We start from the raw sequence: 22,926 nt of genomic DNA on the forward strand, positions 1-22,926 counted from the left end.
ACTTGCTTGCTCACAATATAGTTGGTTAGCTAAAGTGAAAACTAGAAATAGTGCACACCAAAGTCAAGATCTCAAAGTCACCTGCTCGGCGAACAGTTTTTTACTAGAATGCTACAAAATGACAGCAGGCTCTGTTGCGTTTGTCACTGTCAGCTTTCCAAAACAGTGCACGAGAACACTGAACTGTATAATAATGATTTCCATTATGCGTTAAATTTATATACTGTGGGAAGCATAAGCAGTGTTGTGGTTTGAGGTTGTATGTTGTTGCAATTCCTTGGTTATGGATATGCACTTTGTTGTACGTCACTCTGGATAAGAGCGTATGCCAAATGCCATTAATGTAATGTAATTCCTCGCTTGACCGTTAGGAGTCCAAAATTACCTATTGTACCTTTAACATACATCAGTAGGTCCCTACACTATGTCCAGTGTTGGGAAAACTGCTCTGAAATCGTGGTTATATGTAATATAATATATGGACACATACAGTGCCAATATATTTGCCCCACTTCCTCATTTCCTCCATATTTGTCACACTAAATGGTTTGAAATCTTTAGACAATTGATTATTTTATTTACATAATGAAAAAAGTTATCAAACACCCAAATGAAAAGGTTCCACCACGTTTAGCAGCAATAACTGCAACCAATTATCCTTTCCTATAATTTGATACCAATCTTTCACATCACTGTGGAGGAATAACCTTAGCGGAAGGGGGCACTCATCCTGCCTCATACCCAAATGTATGAAGGGCTAGCTCCGCCCTTGCTTCAGAATCCGAATATTTGTGAGCAGATATTATTTTTAAAAAAGTTGAGGTAAAAAACATTAGACCCTTACCGCATTCTCAGTGCGAGACACGCCCACAAGGAAGAGCAGGTGACCCAAGAAGAGGCAGATACTGAGGTGGAGGCGGGCGGTGTTGTTGATTTTAGGGTTCCATGTGCACAGCAGGAATGTGAGGATGGCAAGGGCGAGGAAGGCCAGACCCACACTCATACAGAACAGGTTCACCACCTCCAGCAGAGAACTGTCCTCTTCCTGTAGAGATACACAGAGCTCATCTCTGTCCAAGTATCTAGTCCTGTCCTCATATCCTTCTCAGCAGCACTGAGGGACACCCTACCTGTTCCTCCGTCTGCAGGAGGAGGGCGAAGGTGGAGAGGTGAGTACAGCTGCATACTGTCAGGCTCTCATTGGAGAAGGAGGCTGTGCACCCATTCACTGACCAGTGAGTCTCCTCCCCCTGTTCCTTCCAGTACACACAGGTAACCAGGCCAGCCTGGAACTTCTACTGACCAGTACAAGAGAGCGACAGAGCACAACTATATATATATATATATATGTGTAGCTAATTAGCATTAGTGTTTTCGTAATGTAACACATACACATATTCAGGGGTATTGTGGTTCTTGCTTTGCAGAGTTGATTTGCATTTGTACTTTAGTGATTCACGAAAGGAACACAAGGATATTTCTCATTTTCTCAAAGGTGGCTTGGACGCTACTGATCATAATACCATGAAAGGCTTGAGGTTAGTTCTCTCCCACTGTGAACTGCCCAGTTCCGTACCTTCTTGTGGAACACAGTGAAGTTAACAGGCTCAGGGAGCTCCCTGTGTTTCGTCTTAGGCAGTGTGGCAGTGATGATGTCAGAATATATCTCTGTGACATTTTCACTCTCAAAGAAACTGGGACTCAGGAGCTTCTCCATCCCATTGACTGACATCAGAGCTGCAAAAGCAGATCCTGGGCCAGAGAGACACTGGTTATGCTCCATCATCATCATCACAGGTAATTTAATCATCATCAGTATCACCAGAAAAATAAATTTGACATCATCAGCACTTTACATCATCCTTACTGGCCTTCAGCTCTTACCATTGTTGTTTTTAGCAACAGCTGCAAGATTGATTTCCATCATGTTTCCCTTGGCATCTAGTACAGGCAGCCCAGTCATATTCCCTTTAAGGCTCACTACATTAATTTCTATGAGAGGACAATAAAAATATCATCATGAAGCACAAGAGAAATTACATTTTTAAACTTTAACCAATTTTGTGCTGTGCCACTGGTTGGGCATCTGGCTCTGTACTTTACTGAGTGATTCCTCCTGCCGTGCAGTGTTAACTGTTGTTGGCAGAAAGCAGTGGGCCATAGCATTGCTCATGAAAGACAATTTCTGGTGGTAAGAATGTCTGTCTCATGAAATGGACACCGGTGGTATGTCTGCAAGTAAAGCTTCTTCAACACAATGACCAAGGAGCTCACCAAACCAGGAATTAGATGACTAAACATGCAATGTAGCCACCCACTGTATCCTACCCATGGTTGGTGTCTTCACAGTTTTCCGAGACTCTGTATTATTTTCCTGAGACTTGGGCTCAACCAGGGCAGACACCAGCCCTTCTGAGATTCTCAGGACCATGTTGGCAGTCTTGACTTGGTCTTCCTTTGCCTTGTCAGGAGATATGTTTTCTGTGATGGGCATGATCATGCTCAGGGCATTAGTCACCGCCTAAGGGGGTGAGCAGTAGTATGGAAATCATCACCTGCAGTCTACTCCCAGCACACTTTGGCACTTATACAGATGGACATTCACTGTAAATATCTTGCTCAAGCAGCCCATGTACAAACCTTCTCAGGCAGTACAATATCGGGGTTGTTCACCAAATCCTTGTTGAGTTCACGGAGGAAGAACATTTCACGTGACTGGCCCTGTGAAGAAAAAAGGCAAAATAGTGGCATTCTGTATCTGGCACTATCCTTTGCTGTCCTTCCCACAGTCAGGTTTTCTTCAGTTATCAACTTACCTCTGGAGGGTTTAGAGAGGCAAGAAATTCCTCGGAACCTGAAGAGAGAGATCATTGATTCTTGCCACCACAGAAGGCTTATGAACTCAGTTCAAAAATCATTCCATCCACCACTTACTCGTGCACACAGTAACTCCATTCTCCCAAGTAAGTCCTGAAGAGGCGATGTACCCATCCAGGCAGATACAGTAATAACTTCCTGGAGTGTTGTAGCACTCAGAGTTGGCACCACATGCATTTCCGGCACAATCATCCACATCTGAAAGACACAGCACATCTTCTCAATATCACACACTGTCAGCTAACACACTTCTGTTATCAATCCTGATTGTGTTTGCGATGTTCTGACCTTCACAGGGGTTTCAGGTGCTGGGCACGGAGCCTGAGATGGTTACACAATACCCATGGTGACAGGTACAGGTGTGACTCCCAGGAGTATTGGTACAAACAGTGTTGGGACCACAGAGGTTGGGGTCATCTGTACACTCATTAATTGAAGTGAAAGATGGGTGACAGGTGTTGTTTTTTAACATCCAGGTGTCATGCCAGCTGTATTCTTTGTCATTGTAGCTTCATTAGATGAGGCGTTTTGTTAAACTCTGTTTTTCCAAGGTTTTTATTACAACGTATTTTGTTACATAGGAAGGGGGCATTTTGTAGGAATAAAAATTACATTGGTACAGTAATTTAAGGTCCCATTTGCCAGGTCCATCTTGACTCACCAATACCCATTGCCCTACTACAATGTACAGACACATAAATATGAAAATAATTATGTTCAAAAATAAATTATTTTTGGTTTACATATTTAAATTAAGGATATGCACAGAAATAAATTGTATTGTAAAAAATGTAAAATGTTTTGATTATTATTTCCAAAAACTGTCATGGTCGCATGCATCATTGTGATATTCTGTACATGCAAATGGGCTTAAATATTAATTAAATAAATAAAGTATATATGACCCACTCTTGTCCAAGCAATGGTCCTGTCCCACCTGGAATATTGCAATTCTCTGCTGGCTGGCCTTCCAGCATCTACCATCAGACCCCTACAACTGATCCAGAATGCTGCAGACTGTCTGGTACTCAATGTTCCCAGACATTCAGGTCACGCCCCTGCTCAGCAACCTCCACTGGCTCCACTTTGGTGCTTGCGTACCAGGCAGTTAAGGGATCAGCTCCTGTATATATTCAATCACTTATCAAGACCTATACATCAGCAAGACCCCTCCGTTCTGCCACTTCGTGCCGTCTGGCTCCTCCCCCTCGCCACACCTGCACTTCTCGCTCACGACTGCTGTCTGTCCTGGTCCCACAGTGGTGGAATGACCTCCCGGTGGATGTCAGAACGGCAGAGTCTCTGACCTCTTTCAAACACAGACTGAAGACTCATCTCTTCAGGCTACACCTTTCCCTCCCTAACCCAACACCATTATTTGCCTTATATATGCCATAGACTGTAATTCCACTGATATAGTTGTATAGATATTGTTGTTTTTTGTATTAGCTCTTGTATTATTGTACTCGGGGTATTCTAGCTGCCAACTGTGGTATGCTAGTTTGTAAGTTGATGTATTCTTCAAGGGTTCCGATTGTATCTGTATGGTTACACTAGGACTCGGAACTGTACTGTCCTCTCAGGTCCTCTTCGCACTTGTACTTGTGTTTGATCTGCACTTCGTTGTATGTCGCTCTGGATAAGAGCGTCTGCTAAATGCCTTGTAATGTAATGTAATATGAAATTTGTGCACCTGTAGCCATGGATACCCAAAACCAAGTAAACAGTACAGTGTTAATTGTTGAGGAAAGAATTGGGAAGAATTGATATTGATATATATATATATATATATATATATATATATATTTTTTTTTTTTTTTTTTCAACCTCCAAAAATTATTTTATAGATTCATCGTATCGGCATATTTTCCTCACTTACACATAAAGTACATTTTTTAAAATGTTTACACACTCACAACGTGACTTGAAACACAATAACCAAAACCTTGCACTCATGTATCAAACCCCTATACCATTTCACAGATTACAATGCTAAATCACAGTTTTTACACACAATTCTCTGCTTTTGGCACAATTCTCAGAAATGAAATTTCTTGCATTCACATGGAAAGCACTATTATTCGAACACACAAATTACCAATTGGCCACATTACTTCACTCACTATTTTAAGTACTAGTTACAAACCATTTCAATTAGCAATCACAACTTACACATGAATAAAAGGGCCACAGATTTGCTCTCCTGTATTGGTGAAATATAGATGTCAGTGAGAGGAATGATGAGAGGAAGAGGTAGAGTAAGAGTAAGAATAAGAGGTGGAGGAGGAGGATGAGAAGTAGTAGAAACACCATGCCCACCTTGGACCCTACAATTATGCCCATCAGATCACCTTTTGGACACCCTCCACAACATCATGATTCCACCTGCACAGATGGATGGGCCAGAGCAGCCCATGAATGTTATCATCTGGGACAACGTTAGTTTCCACCGGGCTGCTGTGGTCTATAACTGGTCCATTGCCCACCCCAGATGTGGTGTCTAACACTTGAGTACAAAATAAAAGGTGCAGGTGAATGTGTGACAGACTGTCCTTCAGCTCCCATAAACCTCAACACAACAGGTAACTGTTAAACCTCCAGATAAAGTTCTGCTTCCCTCTGCTTGCACGTGGGACAGGACAATTTTCCCTCAGTAAAATTTAAGGTTCGCTACAGATTAACTTAAGTCTCGGTAAATGAAGGAATAGCTGAGTTTTTTTAGCCATTGGAGGAAGAAAATGTCCCTCCACTAATTGCTCTAGACTACATGACAGACAAAAAGTTCATTCTTGAATATAGATTTGCACGTAAATCTATTTATGAGATCGCAAACAACCTGTGTAAGCCACTAGGCATACTAATTTATTTCATATTTCATAGTTACTTCTTAAATGACTCCCACTCTGCTACATCGGCTCAGGTGGTCCACGACTCCACTCTCTAAACTACCTGGGATACCAGCCAGAACCGATGAGTCCTTCCCAAGAATGTACTTCACCATTTTCGTGGACTCTGATAAATTGGCTGGGGGCGGTCGACATCCTATTAAACAATGTACCTTGCATTAGTTCGGCTTCAACAGCGCCGTAGAATTGTAGCTGATTATTTGGGCTTCAAACGTGAATACATAATTATTTTAACGTTACTTGATCGAATATGGCTTGCTATAGTTATCTATGGCTAGCTAACTAGCTAGCTATTACTTGAGTTCTCACTGGTTTTGCTGGATTCCCTCTTATAGCTAATTGCTCAATTCTTTTTTCGCAGATATGCATATTGTCATATTTTTTAACAACCTCCTGAATTGTCTTCACAGCTATATTTTGTAGCGTTAATATAATCTGTTATTTCTTCCCACATCTTCTGTTTTTGGTCGCTGTCACAGTCGTGTGTTCGCTTTAAAAAATATATTTTATTTCAGATTTTTCCCTTTTTCTCCCAATTTGGTAGCCAATTGTATCCTATCTAATCCAATTAGTGTTATCTTGGGGATACACCGCCATTATTTTAACGTATTCCTCCAACAGTATACACCTCCCCTCATCAGTCGAATTTGGTTTCCTTTTTTGTTTTCACAAAATAAATTACAACTAGGCTACCATACGTTAGTGGTTAAAACCTAATCTTATTGTATAGCCTACAGTAAATGATCATAACTGATGAGATTGCACATCCATGGTTTTGGCTGAATTTTGCTACAGTGAAGCATCAATCATTGCAGCAAAGCATTTAACTGGTTCACTTACCAAAGAAAAATGTCTAAGGGTTTACTGTATATGCAACACCCTCACGTAATTCCCTTTGGTAAGGGGAAATCAACCCTTAAGTGTCAGAATTAAGGGAAACACTTAAGGTGTTTTCTGCAACCAGGCACTGCTCCTAATCTTTTCTGCTAATTCCACAAATCTGTCCTGCAGAGCCTCAAACCTGCCCTTACCTATGTCATTAATCCCTACGTGGACCAAGCTTATGCTCAACAAACTCAACATCAACCTCGCACTTGAAAAAAAAAGTTTTTACGTCAAAACATTGGATAAATGCAGCTTTGGTCAGTCAGACTTCAAGCACACTGGAAAGAAATCTTTATGAAATCAGTTGAGATGTTTTATTAATCAGCAATTTTTGAAATGCATTTTATATTTCATTATATTTAGTAGTTCACAGGACTGTAAACCCTGCTGAAATAAATCAGCTCAAGCTAGTTCAGTAATTAAATAGCTGGTAGCTGGTTGAATGCATAATATAAATGGAATCTGATGAAAACTGTCATGCATGGTGCCATCTAATAATTCATTCATTCATTATCCTAACCCGTTTATCCTGAACAGGGTCGCAGGGGGGCTGGAGCCTATCCCAGCATACATTGGGCGAAAGGCAGGAATACACCCTGGACAGGTCGCCAGTCCATCGCAGGGCACACATACCATTCACTCACACACTCATACCTACGGACAAGTACCCGGAGGAAACCCATGCAGCCACAGGGAGAACATGCAAACTCCACACAGAGAGGCCCCGGGCGATGGGGATTCTAACCAAGGTCCTCCTTGCTGTGAGGCGGCAGTGCTACCCACCGCCATCTAATAATATACTTTAAAAATATTTGTTTTTCCCCCATCCCAGCAGGGTATCTAACTTGCCTACCTAAATAGTTCCAGCAAACATGTTTCCAGAGAAACATGTTTTATACAATGTATCGGTAGATTATGTCTGCCATGTTATTCTCTTTCAATATATTTTTATCCATGTTAAGAGGTTTATGTTTGCATGCCCTCTCAGCCAATCAGCAGGGTTATCAGTGAATGGTTTTGTATTGTGGCTATAGGCACATAGGCAGTGCTTGAAAGTTTTTTGATCGGACCGACTGACCAAGAGTGGCCTATACTAGCTGCTTGGTCGTATCTAAAAAAATTGTTTATGTTGCATTTGGCACCCCATTGTCAGAAAGCTAAAATTAATGTAATTGGTAGGAACGCAAAACAGCATGCACACTACAGCACCCATACATTGTTTCACCCAGCAGTTAATGCTTAGTCATGTACATATTACATTGTAGCCCATGTTTAGGTTGACAGTTACCATTCAAAACTGCCAAACAACCGCACAAAAAAACACAAAGAATGGGGGAAATTACAGAACAAGCAAATAAAAAACAAAACAAGGAAAGTCAAGGAATTTCCAAAAAATGGCGGTATCCATGATACCTGCAACTTATATCAAGCTATAATGAGGCAGAAAATATCTCATTTAAATGTTTTTGTAAGAGTCAGTACCTTCATGAGCGTAGACCTCTACTTCACACAGATGGATACTTATATTTTTGTTGATTGAAATGGTCACGTATCGTCCTTCCATCCCGTGGCAGTGATAGGTTTCAGTTTTCCCTGCAGGGATACCGGGAATCTGAGTGCACCTGCAAAATGAAAGATATAATAGTTACGAGTAGAGAAATAAGATGAGTATTGATTTATTGCACCTATCAAGAGGAAGATTATGCTTCATGTGAATGCGGGTTTTTTTTGTACACAGTATTACGGATTTATGTATGTGTGTGTTCAAAATGTTATGAAATTCACGGAAAACTCCTCTGGAATTTGAATGCCTGCAGAGAATTCTGGGTTCATCCTTGACTTAGAAATTTTTGATATTCAGTGCTAAACTATAAAAACATAAGATTTTTAAAATGTATTTTAATGTATCTTTTGTGAACGCTGTATGCGCATGCTCTGACAAATTTGTTCCATCTCAAATTTCTGAATGGTAAAAGCCTCTTCTTAAATTTAAGCCTTCTACCAACTTCTAAGTTTTTGAGATATTGACACTTATAGGACTAATACAAAATAGGTGGACATTTCCCTCTGGGAAGGCAAAATGGAAAGGGTTAATGCAGGAATTCTTGTAATTCCATAGTGTTACAAAATTCTCACAACTACATTTGTGTGTAGGTCCCTCTAGATATAACTGTCTGCTGAATGATCGTGCTTTGTACATGTGTGGCCGTGAGTGTACCTTTGAGCACCTGTGTGCAGGTGTACGTGCCTGTGTATGTGTTGATGTGCAGCTGTGTGTGTACATGCGTGCGTGCGTGCATGCGTGTGTGTGCTTGTGTGTGTGTGTGTGCGATTGATTGAGTGTGCATGAGTACCAGTGCGTGTTTCAAGGTTTGTGAGTGTATGTGTTTTTGCCTGCAACTACATGTGCCTGGGTGTATGCTAAACAATGCTGAGAGTGCCTCACAATGGATTACTGTTGCCACTGTCTTCCAAGGAGTTTCCAATGCGAATCTCAGCGCCATTGATGTTTTGCCAATCAGCTTGTCTGTTAGTCACAACCACAGAGGAGATATTGTGACGAGCATACAGGTCTACCCTCCACCAGGGCTTCATTTCCCACGCTGTGTGGAAGCAGGAGCCATGCCCATAGACCGGATCGGGATTCCCGTCATTCCCTCTGGACGAAACACCACCATGGTCCGTGGAAGACTGAGTGGAGCGTTTACCAAGGGCCACATTTTCTTCTGCAAAGGAAAGGGGCGAAAAACAAATCACTGAGTTTAAGACAGTCAGTGTTGGGCCGATTACTTGTAATCCAATATGTAATAATTTAATCCTTAGAAAAGTAACTTTAATCACATTTAGAATATATGAAAAAGTATCCTGGATTACAGTTACTTAATTTCTGTAGTGTGTAATAGAGATTGCACATAAATCGGCTACATCCCAACACCGATGATAGGACACAAGTATACCTGGAAAAATTGTCAAGCAAGTGGAGGTCACTTTGGATAAAAGCGTAATAACTGTAATAATAATAATAATAATAATAATAATGATAATAAAAATAATAATGTATATTATTATAATAATAATGCGTAGTGGTTAAGGTACATGACTGGGACCTGCAAGGTTGGCAGTTCCATCCCCGGTGTAGCCACAATAAGATCCGCACAGCCGTTGGGCCCTTGAGCAAGGCCCTTGAGCAAGGATTATCTCCTGCTTAGTCTAATAAACTGTATGTTGCTCTGGATAAGAGCATCTACCAAATGCCATTAGTGTAATGTAATAAGAAGAACAGTAATAAGTGCCCATCTGTACAGCCAACCTACATTTCTGCAGTTAACCACCAGGTGTCACTGTTGCCAGTACAAATTTAGCAACCTTCGGCCATCTGACCCAGAATTATTCCCATTATATAATTGAGGACTAATTATGAGGTGCTCATCAGTGCGATAAGGTGTGTGGAGAAAGTGAAACATGGACATTTCTGTCTGGGCAAACTTTTTTTGTTGTTCAACCTGTTAATTTTGTAACTTGTATCCAGACAGTGATATAAGGACAGAAACACATGAAACACAAGCGAATGGTAAACAATTTGTTCCCCACTAAAGATTTAGTGTCTAACCCAAAACCTAACCCATTGTTTCCCCAAGCATTTGGCAGTATGATTAAATGCTTAGGCATAGGCATATACACATTACATTGTCGGCCATGTGGAGGTTGACAGTTACCATTCAAATCTGCTAACCAAGTCAAGAATCAAGAATCTGGCAGAAAATAGCTAAATTATGGAATCTATGAGACCACCAACACCAAGCTATAATAAAGCCAACAATTTTTGGTTGTTCTTTTTGGGTTTTTGTAGGAGTCAGTACCTTCCTGAACAGGGGCATATACCTCTACTTCACACAGATTGATCATTTCTGTTTTATTCATTGAAATGGTCACATATCTTCCTTCCATCCCATGGCATTGATAGGTTACAGTTTTGCCTTCGGGGATGCTGGAAATCTGAGCACACCTGGAAAATGAAAGATATAATAATTATAATAACTATATAGAGTATAGATGAGTATTGATGTATTGTATATATCAAGAGGAAGATTGTGCTTCATGGTCATGTGTTTTTGTTGGTGCACAGTATTATGTACTTACGTATGCGGGTTCATAGATACGTTTGTGAACCATTTTGGAATGTACTGGATTCCTGTATTAATTGCTTCTGATCATAATAATAGATAAACACAATCTGATTGGATGAACAACACACAAACAATTTTACTTTTGCATGTCTTTTTTCATGAACACATGGTTAAAACAATCGCAGGCAAGGTTGGAAAAAGTATGTAAACCTGTTGGATAATGGATTCTTTGAAGGTGGCTACTGTAGTTGGTGTCTAATCAATCTTCGAATCAATGAGGTGACAATCAGGTATAGGTTTGAGGAGCCCTTCCCTATATTTACAGTCAGAATTATTGAAAATTCAAATATGAGCAAAAAGTACTGTAAAAAAAAAAGTTATTGATATGAGTTTTATTTTCCAGTAGCATAGATTTACTGGAATCAACCAAAGTCTTACAAATTATTTCCCTATCAAACAGGTTTCACCTTTCACATTATTGGCACCCCTGGTACAAACAACCCTGGCAAAGATGACAACCATCGGTCTTTTCCTTGTTTTGTGATAAAGTTAGAGAACACATTTGGAGGGATCTTTGAACATTCCTCTATGCCAAACAAAATTGTTGATATTCTTGGTTTTGGCCTTATGGACCCCACTCTTCAGTTCAGACCTCAGGTTTTAGATGGGATTTAAGTCTGAAGACTGGAATGGCCATTGCAGAACATGGATATAGTTTTCACTTTACCATTTCTGTATGGATCTTTTTTGAACTGTATGTTTGCAGTCATTGTCCCACTGGTACTTTGTTGAATTCTTTGTGCCATTGATCTTAAATAGTGCCCCTGGATCACTGGCAGCAAAATGTCTGTACCATGTCTGTAGCATTCTTTGTTTCAGGTAGTCTTTAGACAAAGTCGTAGAATATTTTGTTGTGACTTAACTATACATTTTGGTGATAATTTAGTTGAATAATTAGATTACATGTTGCTTTACTGAGGGGTTTTAACAGTTGAGGCACTTATGTTGGGTATTCAGAATGCAGAATGTTAAACAAGGGTGTAGTTGTTAAAACGGCTGGATTCGGAAATGAACAACATTTCAACTTCTCTTCCACAATATGTCCATTGTTTAATCGGATTGTGCTCATCTATTATTGTTACTTGGATGAATATCAGATCATAATGTAGGAGCAATTAAATGTAGGAATCCATTGCAGGAAAGTGTTACATTTTCTCTCACAACTACATTTGTGTGGCCTGCGTTTGTGTGGATGTGCATGAGTGCGTGCATACCAGTGGGTGTGTGTGTATGTGTGCGTGTGTGTGTGTGGTTGTGCACACACGATTGAGTGTGTGTGTGTGCGCTTGCCTGCATGTATGTATACAGTCGTATGAAAAAGTTTGGGCACCCATGACTATTTCCATTATTTGGAATTTCCATTATGATGGAAATTATCAGGGGTGTCCAAACTTTTTCATACAACTGTATGTATTTGTGGGTGTGTGCTGAACAAGAGAGTGCCTTACAATGGATTACTGTTGCCATGGTTTTCTAAGGAGTTTCCAATGCGAATCTCCCCACCATGGATTCTTCCCCAAGAGGGTGGTTGTCTGTTGGTCACAGCCACAGAGGAGATATAGTGAGGAGCATACAGGTCTACCCTCCACCAGGGCTTCATTTCCGACTTTTCCGTGTGGAAGCAGGAGCCATGCGTATTGTCTGGATCGCGATTCCCGTCATTCCCTCTGGACGCAACAAAATCAAGGTACGTGGATGACTGAATGGAGGGTTTATTGAGGGCCACATTTTCCTCTGCAAAGGAAGGGGGAGAGAAAACCTAATGACTGGGTTTTCACAATAGGCAGTGTTGGGCAAATTCCTTGCAAATGTGCATGATATTCTTTTTGGGATCAACTTTTTACAAGCTCAGGAGGTATGCCATCCCATTCAGGTGCCTTGTTCTTTTTCATCCACAGGAAGATTCAGGCTGCAAAGGAGGGCCCTACTTCTTCAGTAATTCGTTGAGGATCCATTTGTAGGTCGTCCTTCGATCTAATTGAAGTGACACTGGTGAAGCATTTATTTCCACAGAGCCAGAAGGTGGCTAGGTCTAGCACCATGGAAATATTAGTTCGTCTGACTAAAGAATTTGGCTCTGTTTCCAAGTAGTGCCTGGAATTCAGGATTGCAGACGCTCTTATCCAGAGCGATGTACATTTGATTAGACTAAGCAGGAGACAATCCTCCCCTGGAGCAATGCAGAGTTAAGGGCCTTGCTCAAGGGCCCTTAACCCTGCATTGCTCGGCTGTGCGGATCTTATTGTGGCTACACCGGGATTAGAACCACCGACTTTGCGTGTCCCAGTCATTTCCCTTAACCACTACACTACAGGCCACCCCTGTACACTACATTAAGTTCACACTTAATGCTTGGTGTGGTTTTTGAAAGCTTGAGAGGATCTGCCAGGACAAAAATGGGATAAACTACCCAGATCAGGTGTGAAAAGCTTGTGCAGAGACATGTTTCGGCCTACACAAATGTGTAAATAATGTCTTCTTAAACTTGTCTTAACCTGGAATCCTACTGCAGCAAGATGCTAACTTTTAAAAACTGAAATAGATTTTTTTTTTTTTTTACTGTGTAGTCATCCCCAGCCCTGACGTTCCTATGCTTTCACTACTGAAAATGTTTTTTTGGCTTGTACTTCAATGAACAGCACTTCAATCTTTGCTTCAGATCAATTTCTCAGCCATTTCTTCAAATTTTCATTTTTACATTTTTGTCATTTGGCAGACGCTTTTAATCCAAAGCGACTTACAAGTGCATAGGTTCTACCACAAGTCAAAGCATCACATCCATAACTAGGAAAATACACATGGAATGCTGTTCTAAACATATAGTCGTCATCATAAGTGCAATTAAAAAAAAAAAAAATTTTGGGTTAGACAAGGAGGATAGGGATATCAGAAAGGGGGGGCGAGGAAAATCAGGAGGGAGGACTAAGGTAGAGCTTGATGACGGATACGGCGTATATTACACAGAAAGAACCTGCAGGTTCTGGCAGTGGAGGATACTTGTGGAGCCAGGGTGAGGCAGTTAAAGAGTCACCCCAAGATTCTTTGCCGTATGGGAGGAGGAAACCACAAAGTCCTCAACAGAGTCAGTGAGAGGTCGATTGACGGAGAGGACTTAGCAGGGATGTAGAGAAGCTCAGTTTTGGCAAGGTTGAGCTTCAGGTGGTGGGAAGTCATCCACGCAGAGATATCAGCCAAGCAGGCAGAGATCTGTGTGGTGACTTGGGTGTCGGGGGGGAAGGAAATAAAGAGTTGGGTGTCATCAGCATAAGAATGATAAGAAAAGCCATGGGAAGAGATAACAGAACCAAGAGACATGGTGTATAGCGAGAAGAGGAGAGGCCCAAGAACTGAGCCCTGCGGGACTCCAGTTTGTAGGGGGTGAGGGTCAGAGACTGAGCCCCTCCAAGTCACCTGGTAGGAGTGACCAGAGAGGTAGGAGGAAAACCAAACGAGTGCAGACCCTGTGACACCCATCCCAGACAGCGATGAGAGCAGAATCTCATGGTTGACTGTATTGAAGGCGGCCGACAGGTCGAGGAAGATGAGGACAGAGGGATTTGGCTTTAGCAGAGTGGAGTGCCTCAGTGACCGCGAGCAGGCCGGTCTCAATGGAGTGGCCACTCTTGAAGCCAGACTGGTTGGGGTCATGGAGATTGTTCTGGAGAAGATAAGTGGACAGTTGGGAGCAGACCGCCCGTTCCAGAGTTTTAGCGAGAAAGGGAAGAAGAGAGACAGGCCAGTAGTTGTTCAGGGCAGAGTGGTCAAGAGTAGGTTTTTTGAGCAGGGGAGTGACTCTGGCCCTCTTCAGGGAAGAGGGCATGGTGCCGGAAGAGAGGGAGGTGTTGATTAGAGAGGAGAGAAAAGGGAGAATGTCATTGGATATAGATTGTAGGAGGGGGGAGGGGATGGGGTCAAGAGGACAGGTGGTCGGGCGGTGGGATGGAAGGAGTTTCAATGTGTCGGAGTCAGAGAGGGGAGAAAAGGAGGCGACGGAGTTGGGGAAGGTAGGAGGGTCAGCGGGGGGAGAGGATTGGGAGATGGAATTGCGAATGGCGTCGACCTTCTTTTCAAAGAAGGAGACAAAGTCATCAGGTGTGAGTGATGAGGGGGGTGGGGAGGGAGGGGGGGGCAGAAGAGAGGAGAAGGTTGAAAACAGTTTGCGGGGATTAGAGGCGGCCGGGTTAATTTGAGTGAAAGAAGGAAGATTTAGCTAGAGAGACAGAGGAATGGAAAGATGATGGGGGGGGGGGGGGGGGAGGCCCAAGCTAATTTGGTGGTGAGGGGACACAGAGAGTCAAAGGAAGATGAGAGGGAGGACATGAGAGTTGCAGCAGCATCATCGGGAGACAGTCGAGAGAAAGACTCCGCGGATGGTAGGGAGGAGAGGATTGTAGATGAGAGGGTGGAGGAAGACAGGTGGCGTAGGTTCCACCGACAGGTGACAGTGGATGGTGGGAGAGATGGATGGGTGTTAGAGGGGAGTGGAAGAGAAAAAGAGATGGAGTGGTCAGATATATGGAGTGGTGTTACAGAGAGGTTGGTTGTTGTGCAGCTCCTTGTGAAAATGAGGTCAAGAAGGTTGCCTGCTTTGTGGGTGGGAGGGGAAAGAGTGAGGGTAAGGTCAAAGGAAGAAAGGAGGGAGAGAAAGGTAGACTGGGTGGACTCTGAGTTGAGGTTAAAGTCACCCAGGAGGATCAGGGGGGGTGTCATTGACTGGTGAGGAGCTAAGGAGGATGTCCATCTCATCCAAGAAGCTCCCCAGAGGACCCGGGGGGCGATAAACAACAATAATAAACAGTTTGCACGGCAAAGTAACAGAAACCGCATGAAATTCAAAAGAGGAGAAGGCGAAGGATGAGGAGAAGACACTAGATCTCCATGAGGATGAGATTAGGAGACCTGTGCCACCTCCTCTGCCAGAGGTTCTGGGTGTGTGGGAAAAAGAGAAGGCGGAGGAAAGGGCAGCCGGGGTGGCTGTGTTCTCTGGTGAGAGCCAAGTTTCGGTTAAAGCAAGAAAGTCAAGGTTGAGGTGGGAGGCATAGGCTGATATGAAGTCTGCTTTCTGGACGGCGGACTGGCAGTTCCAGTGGCCACCAGCCACACAGAGATCAATACCAGCGGATCTGGGAGGGAAGATGAGGTTTGAGATATTGTGCCCATGTTGGCGGGAAGCGAACCTCCTACCTGACTGGGACCTGGGGAGAGGAGAGAGGACAGGGATGGGAAGGAAACACATGGAGGGAACTAGGAAGGACAAGAGGAATACTACGTAGTGAAATGAGGGCAGGCAGCGAAAACAAAAACACTCATCAGGCTCTCAGACAGCCTGGATGGACACCCGTAGAGAGACACCCTTGACTTTGTACGCCTGCGACTTCGTATGCCGAGGCTGCCGCACCCAGCTGCCACTGGTGCGCAACACAACTGCTGAAATAACACTGACGTTGAATACAGAAAATGCTACCAACCCACTGCAGAACACTAATGCACACTGAAGTGAGTTCAGGTGTGCCAGTAATTATACCCTAAGCAGGGTGCAAACTATTGGCTCCTTGCCTGAAATGGAATGCTAAGCTCCTTATAAAGTATGCAGTTGACTCCTTTAGGGGTGTCATTTTTTGCTAATCACAAGTTTTATGAACGTGCTTTTTGTCTACGATTGTTTGTTATTCCTCAACATACACACATTGATACCAAAAGAAATAAAATAAATAAAAGCATGCTTGACCAATCCGGGCGAATTTCTAAGTTCAGTTCTAATGACACATGGATTTACGAAAATACTGATGAATGAGCCCCCATTGTTCCCCACCATTGATTCAGTGTCTAACTCAAATCCTAACATAACTCTAAACCGATAATTGCAGCTGCACATCCGAAGACGCATTTGCACAGGAATGTTGTTCTTACACTGAGAAATCCCCCTGAGGATCAAACAAAACCAGATGGAGTACAAGATTCTGCAGCAGAATACCATTCAAAATACATCAGGTTTTATTCAAGGTTTGTGGAAATAGAGACATATCCAATTGTGTTCATAATATATAATCTATAAAAGAGTGCATGTAAAAATATGGCAAATAAAAAAGGTTTTGGAAATAACATAGTGTATCATACAGTACGAGTACATGAATGAATATACATCTATAAGCACAATACTCTTGTGTTTGGAATAGAAAATACATTTCATGGTACCTGTGCATATGGACAACAGAAAAACAGAATGTGCTTATTCAGGATAAAACAAACATAATTCAGCACATTTAAGAAATCTTATTCAGGAAGTTGCTTGATTGCCAATTTCAGTAGAATCAGAGAGGTTTACATCAGTTTCACACAGATTTAACATGGAATTACTTACCGGCTTGAATACAAATGTAACAGGCTGTTAAGGAAAGAAAAAAGCCTGAAAAAAAAGAAATGCGACATGGTAAGAAAAATGTTTACAGTACATTTTAGGAATATAGCAGAGGCTCTTACACAGTTTACATTCCTGGATAATTAATACTATCCTATACATATATAAATCCATACACAACAGCATGAAGAGGAAAGCAATTACCCAAAGATAAAAAAGTGACCTAAATTATTTTAATATAGGTAAGACATCTAACCTGGTTAAGAAGCATGACCAACTCACCCAGTAACATTAGAAAATGGCCATGGTTCATCTTTGCGTGTTCCTTGCTGGGACAGGTAAACTGATCGACAATGTGCAGGCTCAATTGTGATGGAACATGCTTGGAAAAGCTCATTTTGAAAACCAAACATCGTATGCAAATATGGGGACAGGAAGCTTTGAGAACGGGCCTGGCAGAGAGCCTCTAAATGTGCACTACCCTCATCACTCTCTAAAACTGAACACCTCACAAAACAAGCTTCATACACTCATCATGTGCAAAACTTAAGTCTGATTGTGTCAGTCAGTGTAAAATAATGTGTGGATTCATAACAAAATGTTCAATATACAGTATAGCAATAAACCTCTCATAAACCACACCTGCATTGTTATGGGCATTCCATTAAACCGGTTTTAATGATAAAATATTGATTTTATGATTTCATAGAGATGGGAGTCAAACCAGGAATTGTGTCAAATTAATATATTCAATAATGAAATGATCGCAACATTGTGCCACAGCAAATTTGTTGAAAAAATGGGTCAAACAATGATAAACATTGTTGTTCAGTAATTTTTGGAGTCATAATAAATATGAAACCACCATGCAGTATGTGCCTAATTGATTAACTAGCATATATACACTCACCGAGCACTTCACTTGTGGCAGCAGTGCAACGCATATAATCATGTAGATACAGATCAGGCACTTCAGTTAATGTCCACATCAACCATCAGAATGGGAAAAAATGTGATCCAAGTGACTTTGACTGTGGAATGATTGTTAGTGGCAGACAGGGTGGTTTGAGTATCTCAGAAGCTGCTGATCTCCTGCGGTTTTCACGCACACTTGTCTCTAGTCTCTACAAAGAATGGTGCAAAAAAACAAGAAAATCCTGTGAGCAGCAGTACTGCAGACAGAAATGCCTTGTTAATGGGAGAGGAGAATGTCCAGACTGGTCAAAGCTGACAGGAAGGTGACAGTCACACAAATAACCACACATTACAACAGTGGTATGCAGAAGAGCATCTCTGATCACATCATAGCACATCATAACTGAGTGGATAGGCTACAGCAGTACAAATCTAAATACATTGAATAAATACCTAAAGTGTTCACTGAGTGTATATTATTTCTAAATAATATAAATGAGAATTCTAACATTCACGCTGCCATGATTGTTAATGTTGTTTGCAAATGTGGGCAAACGCATGCAAAGGGCTACAGGCAAAGGTTTAGCTGAGAGGTCTGGAGAGAAAAACAAATGTACAAATTTCCATTTGCTAGTATGTTATTTCAACACAAAGGCATTTGAGGACTGATGAGAGGCTGATTGGAAAAATTTCCATAATTCCACAAAATAATTTTGGTATCCAAAGAACAATACCAAATCCTCCTGCTGTGGGACACTGGGGAGTGTTCGAAATTCTTGGGAAATTTTCACTGACCTTCCGCCCAACAGCTTGGTTTGGCTCCCTAAATAACATTAGACACATTAAGCGGGAGAGACTGACATTAGTGAGTAGTGTTACATTACATTACAGACATTTAGCAGACGCTCAGAGCGATGTACAACGAAGGGCAAATCAAACCCAGGGACAAGTGGGATGAGGACCCAAGAGGAAAGTACAGTTCCGAGTCCTAGCGTGACCACAGCTTGAACCCTTGAAGAGTACATCAACTTACCAACTAGCATACCACAGTTGGCAGCTAGAATACACTGAGTACAATAACAATACAAGTGCCATTATAATCTATTGCATACACTAGGCTAATCATGGTAGTGAGGCAGGCAGGGAAAGGTTTGTTCTGACATTACATTACAAAGTATTTAGCAGACGCTCTTATCCAGAGCGACATACAACAAAGTGCAGATCGAACACAGGAACAAGTGTGAAGAGGACCCTAGAGGACAGTTCGGTTCTGAGCCCTCACGTGACCATACAGATACAATTGAACCCTTGAAGAATACATCAACTTAAACTGGCATTCCACGGTTAGCAGCTAGAATACCCCGAGTACAACAATACAATATCCACAGGAGACCTTCCAACACTGTGGGGCCAGAAGAGACAGCAGTGTTACTTTCCCACTCCACTGCCCTACTGGGAAATACACCCCACCCAAACAAAATAACCCATCCACTCTAGAGTTGGAGGAAGCAGTCCCATGCCCACCCACAGCAGCAATCTCCCCATACTAGCCACACTAGGCTCACTCAGGGTCAGGCTTGGCCTCAGTCATAGGAAAGAGAATCAAAGCAAGAGCTTAACTTCATATTTTAAATCATAAACAATGGAGACTTGGGAGGAGAAAAGCAGCTCTCAAAAAAAATAAAAAGAGGGGGAAACAGAAATTGAGCTTCTTTTTTTTTCTCTTTTTTCACAGGGTTGAACTCCAAACTCCCACTTATTGGGGTATTTCCTGAAAGAAACTACAAATCTCCCACTTTGGGGAATCTAATCTTCCGACTCCTCAATCAAACACAAACACAAACACAAACACAAAGGCTTTTGTTCTTTGTTCTTTGGGGATTAACAGTTTAAATATTACCACCTTTACCACTCTCAGTTCCCCACTGAGAAAAGACTTCCCTTCGGCTGATTTGCCACAGGTGGCCCAAATGAAACAGACCAGTGAAAAGCCCACAGGAGCTGGTGGCTCCACCCAGCAGCCTCAACTAAAAAGTTTGTTTTTCCTTTAATTAACAGCCACCCATAACAGTAATAAGATCATGGGGAGACAAAAGAGCCATGAAAAAACTTTGAGGCACAGACAGACAAGAGAGGATAAAGCATAATAGTCGTTCACTCACAACCCCCCAAATTGTCTGATTTCTGGTTGTGTAATGTAAAATGTGTTTTAGCGATTAGTGTTTTAGTTCCATGTCATTTCTGTGTGGAAATTGTTACCTGAATTCTTGATTTCCAATTTTTTATAATCATAATGCAATGTTGGAATCTCTAAATGCAATTTATGTCATTTTCGGAATGTAATTTAGGCTGTTCCCTTTTTTGGGCAAAGTATCCACACACCTTGTTCTCAAGGCCTTAATTGGCCTTAATTGGCGGCTGATTGAAAGGAAACAACAAAAACCCACAGACACTGCGGCCCCCGGGGATTCAGTTTGACACCCCTGCCCTAGAGCAATGCTTCTCAACTCCACATCCTGCGGACCTACAGTGCCTGCAGGTATTTGCTTCTGCCGTGCGCTACACCATCTGATTTCACTGATTAGTTTACCTGCTTGGTTCAGATAATAAGGTAATTAGTGAAATCAAGTGGTGTAGCACCCGGTTGGAGCAAATACCTGCAGACAGTGCGGCCCAAAAGACGTGGAGTTATTGCGCTGTTACACAGGGAATGCTTGGATGCCCCCCTCGAGTTGTTCTATGGAGGATGCACATTTACACTTACTGTATCACAGTGTATTGCACCCATAGACCTCTGACAGTAAATCAAACTCCTCCACCTTACCTTATCATTCATGTTGAGAACGGGGATAGCTAATGTTGGTCTTCTTGGGTCTCTGAGCATGTGAGACATGCACATAACGTGCGTTGTGACATGCGGTGGGACTGTTCTGGGAGTCTGTTACAGTACAGGATTCCTTTAGCGATCAAGTCTAAATTATCACGAATACTCAGATTTTAGATATAAATTACATTATATTATTAAAATGAAGATTGATTTATTGGCACTCTTGTGGAGATTCTTGGTCGGCCTGGACCAGTAAAAAGCGGAAGGCAGAGTGGTACTATTGTCTTTATAACTTGGTTTATGTATTGGCAGATCTAATCTCTCCACATAACGGTCAGCAACACCAGAAGCACAAACAGGTAGATGCCTTTGCTCTCGCTAAATTCCGTTGTTGGGTTAGCACGGGGCTTACAATCGCATTGTGATACTTTGTCTTAAACACTTTAAAAAAAGTTTTTAAAAGCTGTCTCATATGTGTCTGCGATTAAGAAAAAATACAATAAAAAAAGTGTCTGGTACAATGTCCAATTTTCATCCAGCAGACACAGTGGATGGTTCAACAAAAAGTTTCAGGCCCTGTGCACTCACACCGACATGCAGATGTACCTACAAGCAGAAACAGGTACACTCACCTGGTGTCTTTAGACTGGGAGATGTCACTCTTCATGTTGACTAGAGTAGGCTGCAGGCTCCAGAGGATCACACAAAATGAGATGCAGTTGAGCTGTTAAAATTACACACAAGGACAATGGACAATCTCAGCACATAACACACATAATGTACAGTGGGGTCCATGTAATCCTGGGAAAAAAATGTTTTTGGGGGATTTTGAAAAAAATGTAACAAATGAAAGTTACTTCAAAGCTATGGAAGAACTACTCGAAAAAAGCGAGACCGTTACACACAGGTAACCAAGCCAGCCTGGAACTTCTACTGATCAAGACAAGAGAGGGACAGAGCAAAACAGCGTAGAGGAGTGTGTAATACAGCATAAAAGTTTGAGTCATATCATGAAATGCATTAAAGGATCAAAAGCTCCTATATAGTGACAGGCCGAGTTCTGTACCTTCTTGTGGAACACAGTGAAGTTGACAGGCTCAGGGAGCTCCTTGTGTTTTGTCTTAGGCAGTGTGGCAGTGATGATGTCAGAATATATCTCTGTGACATTTTCACTCTCAAAGAAACTGGGACTCAGGAGCTTCTCCATCCCATTGCAGAAGCGGATCCTGGCATATAATCCTTACTGGCCTTCAGCTCTTCCCATTGTTGTTTTAAGCAACAGCTGCAAGATTGACTGCCATCATGTTTCCCATGGCAACTATCGCAGGCATCTCAGTCATATTCCCCTCTGGTCCAATGGCCACTGCACTAATCTCTATAGGGGGAAATATACATGCATCACTTTCAAGCACTAGAGTCAACAATTAAATATTTCTGTAGAAGAAGCATTTGGGGCCGATCAGGTCAGAGAAAGTGGTGTATTTTTATTTTTTAGTGTAACTGTTTTTTTATAAAAAGTGTTCCATTTAATGTTCACAGGTACTACATTAACAATACAGACACAGTATATTTAGTCAATGAATTGTATCAGGAAACTAACTATAAAAAAAATCTTTTTTTCTTGAACACATTCAAAATAATACAACAGGAAATCCCTAAACCCACCCAAATCCCTCCCTCCCCTCCCAAGCCCACATCAATCAATAGGAAATAAATAAACGATATAAAAAAAGAAATCGGAAGAATATCTTTGACCCATTGTGAATGGGATGGGGGATAGGGGCCCTTCCAACGCATCAGGATGGCTCGCCTAGCTAGCAGTGTAAGGAAGGCCACAAAACCAACAAAGTGGGAAGAGAGAGTGGCCCGTGGGCAAGACACCAAATAAGCCAATCAGAGGTGAAGGGCGAATGTCGACCGAGGTAATAGTGTTCCTGGGATGTCTTAAAGGGCAATTTCGAAAGGGGGTAG

General features: G+C 42.0%; 1 protein-coding gene across 1 annotated transcript in view; it reads right to left on the bottom strand.

Moving 5' to 3' along the window:
• Positions 1 to 22,162, bottom strand: part of LOC133114061 (adhesion G protein-coupled receptor E3-like) — a 44,901-nt gene extending 22,739 nt beyond the window's left edge. Inside the window, exons 1-8 of the mRNA XM_061223257.1 lie at positions 22,022 to 22,162; positions 21,588 to 21,679; positions 20,953 to 21,004; positions 2,641 to 2,721; positions 2,329 to 2,521; positions 1,577 to 1,737; positions 1,131 to 1,295; positions 845 to 1,045 (exon numbers count right to left, since the gene is read on the bottom strand). Of these exons, the coding sequence (XP_061079241.1) occupies positions 845 to 1,045; positions 1,131 to 1,295; positions 1,577 to 1,737; positions 2,329 to 2,521; positions 2,641 to 2,721; positions 20,953 to 21,004; positions 21,588 to 21,679; positions 22,022 to 22,162 (1,086 nt within the window). The remainder of the gene's footprint in view (positions 1 to 844; positions 1,046 to 1,130; positions 1,296 to 1,576; positions 1,738 to 2,328; positions 2,522 to 2,640; positions 2,722 to 20,952; positions 21,005 to 21,587; positions 21,680 to 22,021) is intronic.
• Between the last annotated feature and the right edge of the window lie 764 nt (positions 22,163 to 22,926).

Source organism: Conger conger, chromosome 16 (assembly GCF_963514075.1).
Source record: "Conger conger chromosome 16, fConCon1.1, whole genome shotgun sequence".
In the NCBI taxonomy this organism is placed as follows: domain Eukaryota; kingdom Metazoa; phylum Chordata; class Actinopteri; order Anguilliformes; family Congridae; genus Conger; species Conger conger.